The 21,373-nt window shown below is 41.3% G+C and overlaps 1 protein-coding gene across 4 annotated transcripts in view; it reads right to left on the bottom strand.

Moving 5' to 3' along the window:
• The window catches only part of MASP1 (mannan binding lectin serine peptidase 1), an 82,406-nt gene extending 66,552 nt beyond the window's left edge, over positions 1–15,854 (bottom strand). For 2 of the 4 annotated variants that reach the window (XM_037838575.1, XM_037838583.1), the window contains exons 1-2: positions 6,796–7,022; positions 1,032–1,263 (exon numbers count right to left, since the gene is read on the bottom strand). In XM_037838575.1, coding sequence (XP_037694503.1) covers positions 1,032–1,263; positions 6,796–6,800 — 237 coding nt within the window. In that variant the 5' untranslated portion in view covers positions 6,801–7,022. Of the gene's footprint in view, positions 1–1,031; positions 1,264–6,795; positions 7,024–15,738 lie in introns of those variants that run through there. The other 2 variants (XM_037838568.1, XM_037838558.1) reach the window with 2 other exon arrangements.
• Positions 15,855–21,373: the final 5,519 nt, after the last annotated feature.

The following is a 21,373-nucleotide window of genomic DNA, read 5'->3' as shown; positions in this document are numbered from 1 at the left end:
GGTTAGTAATACCTGTCTCGCCAGGATTGTTTTAAAGACTGCATAAGACTATAAGTGTAAAAGTACCTTGTAAACTCACTACTTTGCTGTTGGTCAAATATTATAGTTCATTCAAGGTTAACTCTTGTTGAATTACTGGCTATGGAAAAATGAAGCTACGATAATACTAAAAACACCCAAAACCTGCTTTAGAGTTGATTCTTATGGAGAATCTCTTCTACGAAGCCAGAGAGGGTATAGAAACCAGGTTCTTAACTCTCTACGTCTTTTTGAACTAGATATAACCTTAATAAACTTGATCTCTCAAAAATACAGTGACCCTTCTCAGCCTCACTTTAAAAGGAGAACAGATTCCAACCCGTGGGATTTTCATGGGTTCTCTTTAAGTTCGAGGGAATGTTGTTTCCACATTGCAATCATCTTCTGCTCGTCTTCCCATATATTTTTACCTTTTACTTATTTATCCACTTCTGATAGTGACTCCTTCCCATCTGTCTCCATATCCTTTACTAATAAAATCCAAGCTCCTTAGCATGACATTCAAGGCCCTTCAGAATGTCGCCCCAACCCACCCTTCCAACCTTACCTCCTACTATCTACTGCTGTATATACATTTCTCAAACACTTGGTTGATCATTATTTGGGGAATTGGGCAATGCTTTCTAATGCCTTAGCTTTGGTCATAATTATGACTGAGTTTCTGATTACTGTTTACTCTGGGGTCTCTGCCCTTTAGTGCTCATTGAATTAAAGGTGACCTTGAAGCAGAAGCAGTGGAAACATTATAGGCTTAGAGAACAGGAAGGAAAAGGGGGGGGGGGGGTTGCATTTGGTCTCAGTTTCCCCCCATGGATCTTTCTAGTTCTATCCACTCAGCCCATAGTCAGCATTCTACCTCAAATTTCATTCATCACACTGTGATCCTGTGTGTCTCTCCCACTAGAACACCACCCTGGGTATTCTAATTCATCCAGGTTTCCCTAACTCCCAGTGGAGAGTATGGTCCAGTTAGGGAATGTCAGTGGTCTCACCTTCACATAGTCATATTCACAAAGGTAGGAGGATTCCAAGTCGAAGTGCATGAAGTAAAGCTTGATCCGAAATCCCTCTGGGACAGTGATATTCCAAGTCACCTCCGAATCACTTGGATAGGAGTCTGGATAGCCAGGTGAGTGGAGCTGGCCAAACATATTGTTTAGCTCCACAGTGTGGGCTGAAGCCTTCACCAGGCAGAAGCACAGAGCATGATAAAGAAGGAACCACCTGAAAGACATGAAGATGGGTCTATTTACACACATGGACACAATCCTTAACCTTTAACTAAATCAGTAGCCAGGAGACCAAGTTCTCAGTATCTCTCTGCCACTGACCTGTTATAATTACTTTCCCCATCTGGACCTTGCTTACCCCACCTGTACTACAGGGCAGGCAGTAACTTGGTGTTTTCTAAGGTTTTTTTTTTCCAGGTTTGGTCTTTTGGAGGCTTGATAATAGTATTATACTTTTCCTGAAAGTATCACATTTGTGACTCTGACACATTTTATTTTACTGATGAAAATATAAATTTCATAATTAGGTAAAAGTTTCTTCATTTCTTCAGTTCAAATTCATGTAAGAATCATAAACTCTTGATTCATTTTTTAAAAACAGTAAATAATGGTAATATTGGGATGAAACTTACATTTGGTAATGAAATCTATAGTACCCTAAACAGATTTAGCATCTTGAAAGAGGTATTTCCCCACAAACAGTCAAGGTACTCAAAAACTTGAATAAAGAAAGAATGAGCAAAACAAGCATTTTCTTCTTGGTAAGTTTTCTAATAAAGAGTCACAAACCTGAAATTCATTTCCAGCTGTAAGAATCAGAGATAATGGACTTTTAAAAGAGTTGCATAAGGGACAAGGGAAATGCAATAAAACTTACAGAACCTGCCAAATGTGACTGATGCAATAATGAGGAAGAATGACCGAGACTGGTCAAAACGCTAATAGTCAGTATACACCACACCAGGCATCTCATAGATCACACCCCCTGAAAGACCCAGGGACCAAGAACCCAAATGTCCCAAACCTGGCTAGTCAACTTTTCCCCTAACCAGTTCCTGTCCTCATTTCTGATTTCTATGAATGCTATTACCATCCACCTAGTTTCCTAAGCCTGAAATTGTATCATTTCTCTTTCCTCTTAAACCACATTCAAGTCACCCATAAATAGTCTCATTTATTCTGCTCCCCATGTTTTGGAAATATGTCTACTCTTCGCCAAGTACTTTGTTTAAATTTTCTTATCTGGCCTATTGCTCCAGCATCCTGACTGGTCTCCCTGCCTGCATCCCTACTTTATGCCTTTCAGCAATCTTCCACCAAAGTCAATTTTCTCAAACACAGATAGGAACATCCTGTCCACTGTGCATATAGGATAAAGCATCTGCTCCCAGGATGGTTTACCATTTTGATCCACTGTTGATCTTCCTGTTCAGCCTCATCCCAATGCCAGCCATGCTGGCCTACTGTCATTCTGGGAGCATGCCATGCCCTTCCAGGCCTCTGTCCCCATTGCACATGTTCTTCTCATTCCTCACTTGATGTCTTATATATCCTCCACCATCTAGCTCAAAATCTTCCCGGTCTATGGAGTATTCCTTTAGTCCTCCAGATTCCACAGATACCTGTACATGCCTCTATTAAAGTGTGTATTGCCCTGCATTGCTTTAGGCACAGGCTTTGAAGTTAGGCGTACTTGGGTTCAAGTCCCTATTCTTCCACCAACTTAGGCTGTGATGACTTGTCTCTCTGAGCCCTAGTTTTCTCATATGTGAAATGGGGATTATAATCCCTGGTTTACATGGCTTACATGAGCATTAGAGATGATGTATGTGAAGGACCTCATATAGAGCCTGGCATATAATAAATGGTAAATGAGTGAATGAAAGGATGAATAAATGAAGGGCTGAAATTGGGGCTACAATTTTAGATATCCTAGAAACTCAATGCTGGGAAGCTATACCAGCATCTCTTGATTAATAGTTATATCCACATATAGTTTGATTAATAGTTATATCCACATATAGTTATATCCACATATAGTTTTCCACATGCATGTGTGTTTATTATGTTTATATATGCATACATATGAATATGTGTGTGCACATAGCATAACTACATATATAGTTTATCTATTTGCATATAAATATTTACATATAAAGTAAATAGGGAAGTACAAAAAGGTCTAGAAGGATACACAACATGTCATAAAGTTATTTAAATTTTTTTCCAAGTCCCCATGCTAGCAACATGACAGATGCTGTTAAGGAAACAAAATGCTTTAGTACAATAGCCACTATCAACAGTTTTAAAAATTGATCTGTGGAGGGAGGGCATCAGAGGCAGTGAGCAGGGAAAGCATTTATCCAAGTTATCCAGTGAATTAGTAGGAAAGCTGAGTCTGGAAATGCTAACTTACTGGATAAATGAGGATCTACACTGAGATTAACAGGGCTAGGGGTCCTGGTTCAGTTCTGCATGCGGAGGGGAGAGCACTGGTCTTGGGTCAGAAGAGCTAGCTTCAAGTCCAGGCTTTGACTTTATTTATCCGACCCATTTTGGGGAAGTCACTTAAGGTCTCAGTTTCTTTACCCGTTAAGTGGTGATAATAAGGACTTTCCACAAGGTGCAAATGAGGATTGGGAAGCACTTTCTTAACTGTCCAGCCCTGGGCAAATATTACTTTTGATTTCTCCATCATGCTGCTTCCCGAAAAGCAGGGGTTAGGAATGAGCTTTGGTTCCCAAACTGGACTCTCCGGCAATAGGAACAACCGGATTATGCAAGACTGAAAGGTCAACTTTCTCGGTGTCTGATTTTTCCAGACCACATTGAGGAAACTCTGAGCCTAGGCAGGCCGGTTCTGTCAAGGGCTGACAGCTGCCAGCCCCTTCTTAGCCCCCCAGGCCCAGCACCATGCGTGGCAGACAACTGGTCAGCGTGGGCGGAAGGCCTGTGGAGCTTTCTGTTCTATTCCGTTTGCATCTCAAAACGGTTTTAGACATTTGAAACAAGTATCTCCTTTTGTATAATGGGCTTGAGCATACGCTCGCTTGCTTGCTTTAAACTGTAAATCAAAGGATGAAAATGGCAGCTTTCATTCCCCATCACACTCCCTAAATGTTTTTGGCTTCTTATACACCAGGCACCGGCTGTACAATTCCTGACACCTGCTATCTAGCCTCCAGCTAGTCAAAAAGTTTAGCTACATTTGCTTGAAATGTCAAAAGTAATATATAAAGATGCAGATTTCATAGGCTCCACTGTGGGATCAGGCTACCAGGAATAAGTAAAAATGTCTGTATATATCTATGATTGTGAGATTGAGTAGTACTTTCTAGCCTCTCCATTTACTCCCCTCTTTTCAACCTGTGCAACACCATGACTGAAAGTTTTTGAAAATTAGAGTTGAAAGAGACTTGAGATCCCTTAGACAGCACCCTTATCTGACAGATAATGAAATGGACACTCCATTTCAAGAGGTAACATACCATGCCCAATAACATATGATGAAGTAGCTTCAACAGAAGAAGGGAATAATAAAAGCTCACAGAGGAAGCTGGGTCAATGCCTATGTAACCCCCAAGCATCTGACCAAAGCGATTAATCCTGTGAAAAATAATTCATCAAACTCATGGCTTTATGTGGAAATTTAAAACACCCTAACAAGGGTTCCTTCCCAAGAGATTCTTGTTAAACTGGTTCTGGGGTAAGGCCTGGAAACTGGCATTTGTTAAAGTACAACAAGTGATATTAATGTGCAGCCAGGATGAGAACTTAGTATAGAATAATGCCCTTAGTTGAGAGTCTGGTGGAATATAGCAGAAACCAGCCTGTACTTGGAAGCCAAGACCCAAGCTTGAGCCTGGACTTCTTCAAGACCATCAATGAGGCTTTGGGGGAGTTGCTTAGCTGCTTGTATTCCTACTTATCCGTCAATTCTTACTGCATCTGAAATCTGAAGTCCAGATGAGACAGTACCTATGCAAATGCTTTATCAATTCTAAAGTGCTTTATTCATGTGAGGCAAGATCATTTAAAGACTTATGCAGTGGAAGACTTTCCCAGGAGTTGCTTTGCTGTCTAACAACTGAATTCAATTTAACCAATATTTATAGGGAGCCTAGTAGGAAGCAGACACCTTGCTAGATGCTGGTCATACACATAGATTCTGTACCTCAAGGAGCTCTCTGTCTTGCAAGGAGAGCTGGACACTTAAACGAGGAGATACTAAAAAGACAATACAAGATTAGCCCCAAAGGATAGAGAGAGAGCATAAAGGAGGGGATGCTTCTTCTGGGGGATGGTGACCAGGGAAAAGGAGATGATATCTGAGTTTCTTGAACAATCAGGGCCTCTAGGTAGAAAATAAGGGGGAGGGCTGTTTCAGGTTGAGGGATGACCATATGTAAAATGCAGAACTGTTACTTGTCCTGCAGTTTGGTATGGTCGGGAAACGAAGAGCAAGGGGGTAGGTTGGGATTCAGATCATGGACACAGGCAAAGGTCAGTCAGATTATCATTCCATGTAGATGGGAATAAATCCCATCTGTTTTAGGAGAAAGGACAAGGAAGTTAGATGGCAGATTTGAAATTACAATGCATTTATCAAGAACAGAATATTGAATTAAATTAAAGATCTTATTATCTCTCTCATCCAGAGGTAATCTGAATTCAGAGTTAATATAGTTTGAAGCCCTGCATTTCTCTCCTACCCAGCAAAGTTGCTATTTTACTCTGCAGAAGGGAAACAAAGAGAAATGCTTCCCAAATTAAAAAGAAAATTAATGGGAAAAGAGGGGTTTGGGGACTTAATACATCTGCAGGATGTCCTTTCTTTCTTTCTTTCCTTTCTTTCTTTCTTTCTTTCTTTCTTTCTTTCTTTCTTTCTTTCTTTCTTTCTTTCTTTCTTTCTTTCACAGCATTAATACTTAATAAGTAGTAAAATAGAGTGAATGGGTTTAGGGACTTGGAGAGGAAAACTTTTAAGGAATGTCTGGTAAGAAGGATCAAATAATTCTAAATGTAAGCTGAGGAGTAGGAAAGGCTGAAGGGCTTAAAAACAATTAGAATTTAAAGTCCTTTATGTCGGAACTCTAGAGTCTCCTCTTGGTGATTTTTTATATTAGTGGTATCCCTTTAAGAGTCATTTGGTGCAATTCATAGCCTGATTCATGCCACCAGCTGCCTCTGATTTCAGTGAGTAATGCAGAAATTTATAGGGAACTGTAAAATGGGGACAGGTTTTTAGTTTTCTAAATTGAGGCTTTAGCTGGCAAACTTTTGAAGGTTTAAGAAACCACAGAGTGAAGCTGGTGGGAACCAGATTTCTTTTCCAGTCAGAACAAATAAACACACAAATACATATCTAACTCACAAAGTGTTGAACGAGATAAATCAATGCTGTTTGTAGTGGCGGAAAATGAAAAATCAGCTGTGGGCACCAGGAGAGTCACATTCGCCAACAGGCAGCACCCTACGCTGGCAGAGAGAGAAATCTGAGCTTCAGCAGCATTCGGGCAGGATTTGCACAAAGTCTTCCATCTCAAATTGCAAGTCTCCGGAGTCTCAGGGAAGGCATTCAGCCCAAGTCTGCCTTCTCAGAGCCCCAGGGATTGATGAGAACCCCCCTCACCTCCACCCTCAGGGCATGGAGGTGAGTCTGCCCAGGTACAAGGTCAGTCCCTTCCGGCTACTTGACTCCTGGTCCCCAAAGGTCACCCATGCCCTCTCCCGCCCTGGCACTCACCTCATTTTCCTGCCCTGGATGCCCCTGGCCACCCGCCGTTCGTTCCCTGGGCCTGCCTTGTCTGCGAGCGCGTCCCCGGTGTGGTGTCAGCGATGCCTTATCTTTGTTCTGAGGTCCCTGTGTGTCTCTGGAATTGGCTGGCATTCTCCATTCAGGTCACGCCTTTCCCTGCCTGCAACAGATCCCCTCTCCCCCTCTCTCCCTCTGGCTTCTCCTCTCTCTTCTGGCTCGCTACTTATACACACTGGCAGGAACCTGACAGGACAGAATCTGTCTGCTTCCTTAAAAGATCTGCTCTTCCAGTTCCCTCCTTTATCCTGCGTGGCTGGCTCCAGCCCTTGAGAGAAAATAACTGAGAGGCTCAAATAGGTATTTGTATTACAGGGGAGGGGGGCAGGGAGGAAGGGGGCAAAGTCTAATTTCACTTCCGTCTCCCTTGCCAGATGGCTGTAATTTTCTGCTCTTCTTCAGGACACCAGCAAAAGAATACCAACCAAACAGAAACAACCAACTAAAGGGCATTTCTAACATCTACCCAAGGAGAGAGAAAAGACACAAATTCCCAAGCCTCAGTCTGTCTGCAAATAACTATAGGTTTTCCTGTGAACAGAGCTGCTGATATGGAATGTAAGGAAGCACTAAGCCTGCTTTACTTAAAAGCAGAACTCTCAGCATTGTTTACCAGCTCCTCTGTATCCAGAGGTCTAGACCCCGAGACGGTCCACCACAGCAAGAAAGCCCGATATCTCTGGAGTGTAGATAAGCTTGGCCTGTATACATGTCTGTACACATGATTTGTGGAGAAATGCAACACTAGATCTGAGCTGAATAATAATAAGAAAAATACCCACTCCCCAACAGTAACAACTAGCACGGGGTAGGGAGAGATGTGTTTGGATGTAAAAAATAAAACTTTACTGAGCATGTTTCCTGTGTTAGCCCCATGCTGGGCACAAACATCATCTCAATGATCTGCACAACTTGCGAGGGTCTTGCTTTTATCCTTATTTTACAAATGAGGAAACTGAGGCTCAGGTTGGTTACACAGCTTGCAAAGATTACTCAGCTATTTAGTACTCTTTACTGCTACTAGTTCTATGCACTTCACCATCTTAACTCTCTCAATCATTTTTATATCTTGTATAGGTGGGGTAGGAACATTATCCCCATTTTCCAGATGAGAAACTGCCCAGAGAGGTTAGGTAACTTACCCAAGGTCACACAGCCAGAGAGTGATGGAGGCAGAATTCGAAGCAATGAAGATTCTGAGCTATTGCCCACTATATTACACTGCCTCCTCACTAGAATGTTATAATTCACATGACATTTCAAACACACACACATGCAAACACCCACACTCAACATTCATAGAGAAACTCCATTTGGAGCACACTGAACGGAGCATTAGACTTGAATCAGAATTCAGCTATAATTTTCCCTTTCTACCCTAGCCAGATGTGTACTTTGGGCACAATATCAAACATATCTGATCCTGCTTCCTCATTTGGAAAATGGGGGCTGCTGTGAGGCTTAAGTGAGATTATGGTTGTGGAAGAACTTTTCCAGCTGTCTGGTGGGGTGTAAGAGAGAGGGCTTCCAGCCACTTTAAGCAAGGCAGCAAATGGGCTGCACTCTCCGCCTCAAATCATGCTTCTTTGGCTCATTTTTGGGGAGCAGTGGCTTGAATCCCTCAGGAATTCTCTTTACTCCATTTTCTCTATTTTTTCACTTTAGAATATCAGCCTTGCCAAGACTGGTATTATTGAGAGGATGTGGTCAATAGTGCAGGTACAAGGACAGGAGATGAGAGAATATATTTGAACTCAGGCAAACTTTTAGCAAAATGTTGCTTTCTGTTTCAGTTGGGGTAGAAAACAAGGCTTTAAAAGTCCCATTAAGAAGACTCACGGCTCTTCAGACATCAAAAAACTCTCACAAAACATTTTAATGATTTAAGTGTACATGAATCAGAAACACATGGGCGACATTTCTCTTGGAATACACAAGGGTTTTAAAAGCGAGGGAGTTAGAACTTGGCAAAATACACACTGCGTTCTGCAGAGGGCCCTGCCCATTGAAGCCATTTGCTCTGTTCACACCGCAGCCAAGCTTGCCCTTTCCTAAGTTAGGGCATAACCAGAAAAATGCAGTCATTTTTTCTGGGCACAGCAAGAAGTATTTGGGAGAGAAAACCATCAGCTTCTCCTTGTTAAGTGTCACAGTGCAATTGGGCCTCCCCAAATAATTTCCTGACCATGTTTTTACAGGGCTGCCAATCTTAAAAGGGAGGCATTTGAAATATGCTCCAAGCCAAAGTTCTGCCAATATGCGACAGATCTGATATGTGCTTCCCTGGGAGTTAGCCAAGGCTCAGATGAAATCTGCAGGGAAATGGGAACTTTATGGCTCAGTGAATGATCTGGGTGGGATTCCAGGCAGTTTCTCATTGGGATTGAACTGCATTTGTGACATTATCCGGTGCTTTTGATAAAATCTCCCTGAAGTGTCCTTAACAGATCATGGGAGTGGATGGAATGGAAGGGACACTGATCTGGGAAGAGAACTAGGCTCAGCGTCAGTAGGCTCATTTGTATGTGACCTTGGGCAAGTCACCTCTTTCTTGGGCTGGGGAAGAGCATCCATTTGTTCAGCTGTAAAATCAGGGAATTGAGTTAAACTGAGATCAAGGAAGACAAAAATGTGAGCATGAAGATTATGGAATGATATTGCAGTGGGGATGTTTGGCTGGATTGCTAATGATCTGTAAAGGGATCCAGGATTCCAGAGTGGCTTTCATAATCTTGACACTTGTTCTTTCTGTGGTCACAATATCATTACCGTTACTTAGGATTTAATCATAGATACTTAGAGAAATAATTTCTAAAAGGATTTAACTAGTTTCTAAAAACTTTAACAAAAAAAGGTCAAAATATGCATGCAAGGAACTGACAATATGTCAGTTAGAATCACAATAGTGCAGAACCACAGAGGTGGACTCAACCTCGGGTACAGCCAGGGCAAGCAATCAGAAAGCTAGCTAGCAAAAGAGTAAGTGCTGTGGCATTCCTACCACTAGAACGGGTCTTGGTTTACATGTTTTACCAAGATATTTATTTTATGCAATTCCTGAGCACAGAATCTCTGGAATTCCATTAATATGTTAGAAAATGTAAAGAATTTGGGCAATGGGTTTTTGCTGGCAAATCCAGGCTTCCTATAGACTATCTAAGAAACAGGTAATAGCTCCAAAGATTGTAACTTAGAATTAAATATTAGGTTGTTCAACACATTGTCTGGCAGTATGTTGAAAGCAATGGCTTCTAAGCCTGTCAGACTATTAGAATAATCTAAGAAATTAAAAAAATACCAATGCTTGAGGTTCGCCCCAGGAGACTAATATTCAGTGGAGCTGGAGAGGGGTCCTGAATCTGTAAAAGTTCCTCTAGTAGGATTTTGCTATTTTTGACATATATAACATAATGGTGCATCTTACAATTGATGCCACCTTAGATTTGAATAAATATACTTAATATGTACCATGTATTTCCATATACATTATTTACATGTAATATTCACAGGTTTTTACAGATGAAGATATTGAAGTTCAGAGAGACTAGCTCTTTTGCAAAAACCACACAACCAGGAGGCCCAGGCATCCTGACCCCAAATCTAGGTTCTTTTCTGCTCATCTGCGGACTCCTGATCCTGCCTGTGCCAGTTTGAATGTATTGCGACCCCCAAATGCCATTGTCTTTGATGTAATCTTGTGTGGGCAGACGTTATCAGTGTTGATTAGATTGTAATTCTTTGAGTGTTTCCTTGGAATCTGCCTCACCCAGCTGTGGGTGATGACTCTGATTGGATAATTTCCATGGAGGTGTTGCTCCGCCCATTCGGGGTGGTTCTAAGTTGAGTTACTGCAGCCATATGAATGAGCTGAGGGGCAGAGGGAACTCAGTGCAGCTGAGAGTGGCATTTTGAAGAAGAGCTACAGCCAAGAGGGACACTTTGAAGAAAGCACAGGAGCTGCAGATGAGACACAGTTTGGTGATGGCCATTGAAAGTAGACTCTTGCTCCGGAGAAGCTAAGAGAGGACAAATACCCCAAGTGCAACTAAGAGTGACATTTTTGAGGAATTGCAGCCCAGAGAGGAATGTCCTGGGAGAAAGCCATTTTGAAACCAGAACTTTGGAGCAGACACCAGCCATGTGCCTTCCCAGCTAACAGAGGTTTTCCGGACACCATTGGCCATCCTCCAGTGAAGGTACCTGATTGTCAGTGCGTTACCTTGGATGTTTTATGGCCTTAAGACTGTAACTGTGTAACCAAATAAACCCCCTTTCATAAAAGCCAATCCATTTCTGATGTTTTGCATTCCAGCAGCATTAGCAAACTAGAACACTGCCTGTGGACTTTGAACATCTATGAGCTGTGCTTTCACGTGATAACAATGATTTCAGGAAAACAAAAATTAGCTTCTATTCTGAAGAATAAAAAATAGACTGTCACAGAAGAGTGTCACAAAGTGTTAGATGTATACAACTGATGGTGTCAAGCTGATTTCAGATGCCACACACATGGAATTATAAAGCACTGGGTCAGTTAAAATTCTGTTTGTTAGAAAATAACCAAAACCTTGACTAATGCTGAAGTAGATGGAATTTATTTCCTCATATACCAAGAAACCAGGAGGAAGGTAGGACTGGGGCAGCTGCTCAATCTTGTTTTCTTTCTTTCTGCTCTGCCAGCCTTAGTATATGGACTTCCATCCTCATGCTTGCCAACCTCTTGGTCACAAAAAGGCTACTATAACTCCAGATGTTGTATCCACATTCCAAGCAGGAATGACACTCCCAGGTGACACTGGGAGGCTTCTGTTGTATGTCTTACTGACCAGGGCTGAGTTAATGTGGCCACCCTGGCTGCAAGGGAAGCTGGGAAGTTGAACTCTTAGTGTAATAGCTTACAAAACAGAGCAGGCAAGGAAGACAGGGGTTGTATGGGTCAACCCCCAATATCTGCCACAATCATGTCAAGAAAGGCTTGCCGTTTTCATTTCTCTTTCACTTCTGATATTAAGAAAAAAGTCACAAGGTTGTCCAATTATGCCTTTCATGCTAATTCCCCTTTTAACAAGGAAAGACGGGTCTCAGGTTCAGCGTATTGTGGAGGTAATAGTATTCTGCTAGAATCTGATGATGTTATTTCTTCATTATTTTTACATTGATAGTAGTGACGTACTTTCAAGTATGTGGATTCCAGTTAAAAATAAACAGAATAGATTTAAGTAAAATATAAAGTAAATAACATAAGTGGCATTCATGCATACAAAAAAATTTGTAAAGGTAAAAGCAATTTTGGAAACACTGCTCTAGAGGATGGACTCAGTAAGAGCTGCCTGAGTGGTGGAAGAAAGAATAGCCTGTGAGTCAGGACACCTGGGCTGGAGACCAAGTCATGACCCTAACCCATTGTGAAGCCTTGAGCTCTTTGTCTATCCTCTTTGGACTTTAGATTTCTAATTCACAATGCTAATGTTGGATTAGGTGTTGAGGTAATTAAGTCCCAGAGGAGAGAAATCCCTTGCCCAGGGTCCCAGAGGAAGTAGGTGGTGGGGTTGAGACTATGAATTCAGATTTCCTCACTTTCATGCTCTTTTATATTAGGTTGTAGGCCACTCTATTTGAGACAGAGCATTTTAAAAAGGAATTTATTTTTTGTTCTTTGAAGGCTCAAAGTGACCTTTGCCTGGCCAACACAGCCTGGCTCTACTACACAATATTATCAAACAAAGAGTTGTTTTGATCTCTCATTAAGAACAAAATGTCCATGCTTTCTCAGCTGTCATTAGGCTTATTGGTTCTAGATCTTACTTTGGTTAATGCAAAAGAGGGAACACCTCTACTTTTTTCCCACCTCTCAGTTCAACCTATTCCTACCGCTTTCCTCCCTCTTCTCCAGACCAGAGTCTTAAGTTGACCACACACATCAACTTCTCCCTCTTTCTGCCTTATTTCATACAGTGGAAGAGAAAACTCAGGACCAGTGTCCTCCAATCTCTTTTTCCTCCATGTAGTTGGCAGGAGGGTGGTAGGAGACCAAGATTAGGATTTCAGCTCTGGCAGGGAGTGAGGATGTGCCACACAAGCTTCTGATTGATGAAGCCTGGTCATCTAACACTGCTTTACCAGAAAGCCCAATTCTGTGGAATCAGGTACCAACCTAGCAAATAATATAGGGTATGTGGTTTCCTGTTTGGTTGTTTTTTCTCATGGCAGTTTTGCAAGTGGAAGGGTGATACATAAGGAAGGATAATGAGGTTCTCAAGACCTTGAGACATACATCATCCACACCTCAGTTACCTTTCCTCAAAAAAGTCCAAATGTTATACATTTATACCATTTATAGTTTCCACCCACTCTTATTGGGTCTCCCATCTCCAAAAGGTTCCCCAGATTCTAAGGCCACATGGATCAGGCAGACCTAACCACAGGACAGGAGAAATTAGGCCACAAGAAACAAAAAGACAGCTGGGGCCAGGCCTTAGATCATGGAGGCCTCAAGGTCCTCGTTTCCCTAACTTCCTATCACTGTTTCATGACCATTACTTTTCCACCCTCCTTCCAAATTTTCCTGCTCTTCCAACAGTCTGGCTATTGCACATCCTAATCATCTTCCAACCTCTTGGTGATACCCTTCATCCCTTACACTTGACCTCCTCATCTTTGGTGATGACTTGCCCCACTTCACCTGAGCCTCTACTACATCCATAGCCATAACCATTTCTGAAATCTCACACTTGTACACTCCATTCTCTGCCCACAGTCTCCTATCTGTCTAGGTCTTTTACTCCTTCTATAACCCTGTTTCTAGACTTCAATCTCATGACACACCTCCATTTTTTTCCTGTCTACCAGACCCTCTTCACTTTACATCTTTCCCAAAACCCGTAACCAATCACCAGAACTCACTTGCAGATTATTATTTCTCTATCTGTTTCTTGGCTCTTACTTTGGAGCAGCGATTCTTCATCTTCCTGGTGAAACATTGAGACTCTAATGAAAATTATACTCCCTCTGTTTGGAACACTCCAAATAAAGTCACATAGTTCACTCCCTCACCTTCTTCAGTTCTCTCAAGACTGTCACCTTCTCAGTGAGGTCCTTCCTGGCCAACTTTACTTGAAGTTGTAACTTCTACTCTCACCTTTGCTTGCTGTTTCCATATTCTGCTTTATTTTCTTCATGGAAGTAATCACCGTCTAAATACCAGTGATTTAAATTATTTATTTGGTTATTGCTTTCTCTCCGCCCTACTAAAACACTAATCTCTGAGTGGGCAAGTATTTTTACATTTTTTTTTTGTTTACTGTTATATTCTTAGTACCAAGAACAATGTTTTAATAAACATTTGTAGAATGGGCCTTAATCCAAGAAAAATTTAAAGGTGCACATATGCATAAAAGTGTTATATTCTTAGTACCAAGAACAGTGTTTTAATAAACACTTGTAGAATGGGCCTTAATCCAAGAAAAATTCAAAGGTGCACAAATGCATAAAACTTTGCATATATGTCCCTCCTGAGGCCCTGAAGTGCTGAGGTTCAATTATAAGCCTTCTTCCTGAATATTTCTCACAGACTCTACCACTATAGTTTTTAATACTATTACATACTGATCACTTACACACCTATTTCTGTAGCTTAAATATGTCCCCACATCTTCCTGCCCAGAAATCAAATGTCTATTCCTATCTCAATCTGACGTTTCCACCTGGAACAAAGGTCATTATCTTCCCATCCCCAATCTGCTCATTCTCCTGTACTATGTTCATGAACCACCATCTACTCAGAAAACCAAGTCAGAAACTTGAGCGTCAACCTTGATTTATTTTTTCCCTTTCTCTTCACATGCCACCAATCAATACATTCTATTGTTTTACATCTTAAATATCTTTGAAACCTGTCATCATGAATATTCGCCATTCTCCCTGTCTCTGCATTAGTTGAGGCCCTTAATAGGGCTCAATGGATTATTTCATCAACCTAATTTGTTTCTCTGTTTTAATTTCACTCTTAGAAAAATACAATCTCACTATCTCCCTTTGTCAACCTCTCAGAGCTCTCCTTTGTCTAGAGGATAGAACAAAAATATCTTAAAATAGCATTTAAGACTTATGGTAGACTTTATTATTGCTCATCAATATTTTTGCTTCTCTTCCCCTTCCTGGTCACATGGAAAATTACATTTCCTTGCTCCCCTTGCAGTTTGTCAGAGATACTGGATTTTTTCTGGCCAGTGGGATATGCCTAGAGATTATGTATATCACCTATATGCTGAAGCACCTAAGAGCTGGTGTGTGGTTTGCAACACTTTCCTTCTTTGCTGCAGCAAATCCTGAAGCCTCATGTTGACATGAGGTGCCATGATACCCCTGCCAACCAGCACACTCACACACACACACACACAAGTACATATGCACACACACTTACTTTAATATCTACAACTGGTACCAAACTAGTTGAATATTCAAGATTCCATTATGCTGTCTCATGCCTCCAAGCACTTATTTATTTCATTCTCTTGGGCTTTAATGCTATCCTCTTCCTTATTTGCCTGGAGAATATCCTCTTAGTCATCCTTTGAAATCTTACTCAAACATCAGCTTCTCTGGAAAAACTTCCTCTCTGCCTTACACATACTTTAAACTACTGCATGTGTCAAATTGTAGAGCAAATATTTGTATACGTTTGTTACTCTTTCACTAGAATAATCCATTTGAGTACCTGAGCAATATCCTTTGTACTTTGGGGTCAAGAAATGCTTTTTGAATACATGAATGTATAAATAATTGTTTAATAAAAGGCATTGTTTTAGTTTCCAGGCTACTATGACAAATACCACACATTAGCTTGGCTTAAATGATGGGGATTTGTTAACTCACAGTTTGGGAGGCTGGGAGGCTTGCTTCCTACTGTGGTCGGTAGCATTCTGTGTGGCTGGCAATCCTTGGGGTTCCTTGGATTTACCATCACATGGAGATGTCCTCTCTTTTCTCTTCCACATTCCCACTGAATTCTGGCTTCTGGCTTCTGGCTCCTTCTTGTGTCTTTCTCTTTTTTAAAGCCTCTGATAAGATTAAGATCCATCCTGATTCAGCTGGCCATACCTTACTTAAAATAACATCTTCAAAAGGTCCTGTTTACAATGAGTTCACATGCACAGAAATAGGATTAGATTAAGAACATGTTTGTTTGTTTGTTTTTGTTCTGGGGCATATAATTCAATCTAACATAATCACCAAAACAGGTAAAGACAAAACTGAATCTATAACTTCAAAATTTGATGAGGGCTATGAGAAAAAGAACAGGGTTCTATGAGAGAGACGAAGGAAGTACCCAATTAATCTGAGGTGGTTGAGTAAGTCATGATAAAGTGGTATTTAAGGCTAATAGGATGAGAACTTCTCGAAGGAGGATGGTGGAGTAGGGAGCTACAGGACTCACTCCTTTAAACAGCTAATGCACAGGCAGAAAAGATCTAAAACAACTGTTTTGGGGTTCTGGAGGCCAAGAGAGCATGGTATAGCATCCAGGTAAGAGTGTGTAAGAGAAACAGTGGTAAATATCTGTGAGTAACTCATTGCATGGCAGCTACCAGTGCCCATCCCCCACACTCAAGGTAGCCACCTTGTGTCTGGTCACTGGTTGGCTGCTGCAGGTGGAGAGGGACATGGAAGACCTCTTCCCCAAGAATAGGGGATGGAGGACAACTGAGTACTGATCACAACTTTTGATGGGTGAATTTAGATCACTGGGTCCCAGCTCTGAACAACTATCTTTGTGTGCCCCAGACAGGGACCATCTTGGCCATTGTTTCCACCTTGCCCCCAAAAGAGGCAAAAGCAGTGGAGGTTTCAAGACATGGGGCCTCCTTAGGGCTACAGGGAGCAAGTTGCTGAAGTGCCATTTGCTGGGCAGACCAGGAAGGTTTGGGGAGCCATCAAAAAAGCTTTTTGGCATTTTTTTTTTTTTTTTGGCTTTCCTGACCCTCTCCCCAGGTAACTTTAAAACTGGTCTGTACCCTCTTCACGGTCCCTGGCCCTGTTTTGGCCATGAAAGACTGACTTGGGAAGGTCCTCTCTGGGGTGATCATCCTCTCAGAATTTTCTCTCCAGACAAAAACAGCCAGAGGCAACAAAATGAGAGTAAAAACAACTATAAAGGCAAAACAAAAACAAACAGAAGAGATCAAGATGCCCAGAGAAGGAACAGAGGAAAGGAAGTTTTTTTCCCAGAGGTGAAACAATTTCACAAACAGTTCAAACTTAAAAATTGTGTGGCATAACTAGGGTAAGAGTCAGATGAAGAAGAGCTGAAAGAATCTGATCAGGCAAACATGGGCCACTAAGGGTCTAGAATAAGTATAACCAAGTGTCAAAGAAGAGCCTTAGCACAAAGCCAATCAACAATAAAGCCATAGGTGAGAGATTAACTGACTTTCAGAGTAAACTCATTAAAATAATCAGATGCCTAGCCATCAGCAAAAAATAATAAGCCATACTAAGAAACAGGAAGATCTGGTCCAGTCAAAGGAACAAGTTAAAACATCGGAGAAACACAGAATTTGGAAGAACTCATCAAAGGTGTTCAAACATATCCCCTACATCAATTCAAGGAGATGAAGGAAAATATGCTAGGAGACAAAAGATATTAAGAAGACACTGGGAGAACATAAAGAAGAATTCGAAAGTATGAAAAGAAGCATGACAGAACTTACGGGAATGAAACGCATAACAGAAGAGATTAAAAATATACTAGAGGCATACAACAGCACATTTGAACAGGCAGAAGAAAGAATCAGTAAACTAGAAGATAGGAAAATTGAAAACTTACAGACAGAAGAACAGATAGAGAAAAGAATGGAAACAATTGAGCAGGGTCTCAGGGAAATGAATGACAGCATGAAGCACACAAACATCCCTGTTATGGGTATCCCAGAAGGAGAAGAGGAGGGAAAGGGGGTGGAAAGAATACTTGAGGAAATAATGGCACCAAATTTCCCAACTCTTATGAAAAATATAAATATACATGTCCAAGAAGTGCAATGTGCTCCTGACAGAATAAATCCTAATACACTTACTCTGAGACACATACTAATCAGAATGTCAAACACCAAAAATAAAGAGAGAATCCTGAAAGTGGCAAGAGAAAAGCAATTCATCACATAAGAGGGAACTGCAATAAAATTTTGAGCTGATTTCTCATCAGAAACCATGGAGGCGAGAAGGCAGTGGTATGATATATTTAAGGTACTGAAAGAGAAAAACTTCCAGCCAAGATTAATTTATACAGCAAATCGTCCTTCAAAAATGAGGGAGAGTTTAGAATATTCACAGATAAACAGAAGCTGAGAGAATTCATTAACTAGAGACTTGCCTTCCAAGAAATACTAAAGGGATTTACTTAGGCTGAAAGGAAAAGATGGGAGAAAGAGGCTTGGAACAGAGAGAGAAATGAAGACAGGGTAACTAAATGAAAGTAAGGGTAGCTAAAAGGGTAAAAAGAGAGACAAAAAAGAAGAAAGATATGACATATAAAAACCAAAGAATAAAATAGTTGAAGTAATTGCTGCCTTTACAGTAATAACATTGAATGTAAAAAGATTAAACTTCCCAATCAAAAGACATAGATTGACAGAATGGATTAAAAAAAAGTATGATCCATCTATATGCTGTTTACAAGAGACTCACCTTAAACCCAAAGACACAGAAGATTGAAAGTGAAAGGTTGGAAAAAGATATTCCATGCAATCAGTATTAAAAAAAAGATCTGGAGTAGCTATACTAATATTGGAAAAAAATAGAATTTAAATGCAAAACTGTTATAACATGCAAAGAAAGACACAGTATATTAATAAAAGGGGCAATCCACCATGAAGAAATAGCAATCATAAATACTATGCACCTAACCATGGTGTCCCAAAATACATGGGGCAAACACCTCAAAACTGAAGGGAGAAATATACACCTCTACAATAATAGTTGGAGACTTTAATACATCACTAATATCAATAGATAGAACATGTAGACAGAGGATCAATAAAGGAACAGAGAACTTGAATAATATGATAAATGAAGTAGACCTAATGGACTTAGAACACTGCACCCCAAAATAGCAGGATATACATTCTTCTCAAGTGCCCATGGATCATTCTCTAGGATAGATCACATGTTGAATCACAAAATGTCTCAATAAATTAAAAAATATTGAAATTACACAAAGCACTTTCACTGATCATAATGGAAGGAAGCTGGAAATCAACAATAGGCAGAGAAATGGAAAATTCATGAATATATGGAGGTCGAAAGCACACTCTTAAACATTCAGCAGATGTGTTTTAGTTTGCTAATGCTGCACTATGCAAAACACCAGAGATGGATAGGCTTTTATAAAACAGGGGTTTATTTCACTACACAGTTACAGTCTTAAGGCCACAAAGCGACCAAGGTAACACCTCAGCAATCGGGTACCTTCACCGGAGGATGGCCAACGGTGTCTGGAAAACCTCTGTTAGCTAGGAAGGCAGCTGACGTCTGCTCGAAAGCTCCGGCCTCAAAACAGCTTTCTCCCAGGACGTTCCTCTCTAGCAAGCTTGCTCCTCTTCAAAACATTACTCCCAGCTGCACTCACTGAGTTTTCTCTCTCTCAGTCAGTTCATTTATATGGCTCCACTGGTCAAGGCCCACCCCGAATGGGCAGAGCCACACCTCCATGGGAACATCTCATCCAAATTATTACCCACAGCTGAGTGGGGCACATTCCAAGCAAATGTAACCAGCACCAAAAACGTCTGTCCAACAAGACCACAAAGATAATGGCATTTGGGGGACACAATACACTCAAACCGGCACATTCCACCCCCTGGACCCCAAAATGACATTATATTTCCAAATACAAAATACATTCATTCCATCACAATATCACAAAAAACCTACATCATTTCAGCAACAAAAGTTAAGTACAAAATCCCATCAAAATCAATTTAGGCGTGGTCAGTCCTAAGGCATAATTCCCCTCTAGCTGTGGATCTGTAAACTTAGAACAAGTTATGTGCTTCCAATATACAAAGGAGGGACATTCATAGGATAAACGTTCCCATTGCCATAAGGAGAAACAGTAAGGAAAACAGGGTTAACAGGAGCAAAACAGTTCCTAAAACCTGCAGGACAAACTCCATTAGATTTCAAAGTCCGAGAGTCATTTACAGAACAATGTTGCATCCTTGGGACTTGAGAGAGCAGGAGTCTAATGCTTCCTAAGTGCCTTTGTGGCAGCCCTTTTCTCTCCAAATGCTTGGGTGAGTGCTCCAACATATCCATACATTGGGGAGACCACCTTCTCGGCCCCACCCTCCTCAAACCTCGGGGCAGCTCCCAGATTCCCTTCCATCTCCGGAGCACACGCTCAACCCCTTCAGAACAGTGTGGTGGCAGCCAGGCTCTCCCCAATTCCCTGGGAATGTGCTCCAACCTCTCTGGGACCTGAGGTGGCAAAACTCTTCCAGAGCATCGAGGTGGAAAGCCCGCCCTCGACCTCCAGGGCAAACTCACCCTTTCCATGCATGTGGGCTGCTCCACTCTCCCAGCCCAAGACCTCCTGACTCCAGACCTCAACCTCCATGGCTCTGTCTTTGAAGAGATTTTTCCTTTAATTTTTTCCTTGTCTGTCTCCTCCAGTCCAGACCGGCAATGGCTCTGTCTATAAAGATCTTGCAAAAATTCTGTTGGCTTTGCATGAAGCACACAGGGGTCAAAGCCATTAGACAATAGGACTATCCACAAATCCTTTCTGCTTAACTCCTTTTTCAATCTTGGCTTGTACTGAAATGGCGGCGGGGTTCCATGTGTGGTTATATCCTCACATTGGGCTGTAGCTTCTGGGATTCCACCCCCTGGAAGCTTGTAACTTTCCAAGCCATCAGCTTCTAGTTTCTTTGAACCCAAGAGTTCAGTTCTAAGTTTATCTCTCTCCACTCACATTTTACTATAAGCTGCAAGGAGAAGCCAGGATATATCCTCCACATGTAGTCTGGAGATCTCCTCAGATAAGTATTCCAGGTTGTTGCTTTCAAATTCCTCCTTCCATCTGACACCAGGGCTCAATTTTGTCAAATTCTCTGCCACTTTAAAACAAGGATCACCTTTCTTCCAGTTCACAACAACACAGTCCTCATTTCTGTTCAAGGCCTCATCAGAAGTATCTTTAGAGTCCATATTTCCACAAGCAGTCTCTTTAAAGCAGTTTTGGCCTTTTCTATCAAGCTCCTCACAACTCTTCCATAAACTCCCCATTATCCATTTAAAAAGCCGTTCCAACATGTTTGGTATTTGCAAACTCAGCAGCAAAAGCACCCCACTTCTCTGGTACCAAAATCTGTTCTAGTTTGCTAATGCTGCACTATGCAAAACACCAGAGATGGATAGGCTTTTATAAAACAGGGGTTTATTTCACTACACAGTTACAGTCTTAAGGCCACAAAGCGACCAAGGTAACACCTCAGCAATCGGGTACCTTCAC

The sequence above is a fragment of the Choloepus didactylus genome, chromosome 1 (assembly GCF_015220235.1).
Source record: "Choloepus didactylus isolate mChoDid1 chromosome 1, mChoDid1.pri, whole genome shotgun sequence".
Classification (NCBI taxonomy): Eukaryota; Metazoa; Chordata; class Mammalia; order Pilosa; family Megalonychidae; genus Choloepus; species Choloepus didactylus.
This window is presented reverse-complemented; position numbering and strand designations above follow the sequence as displayed.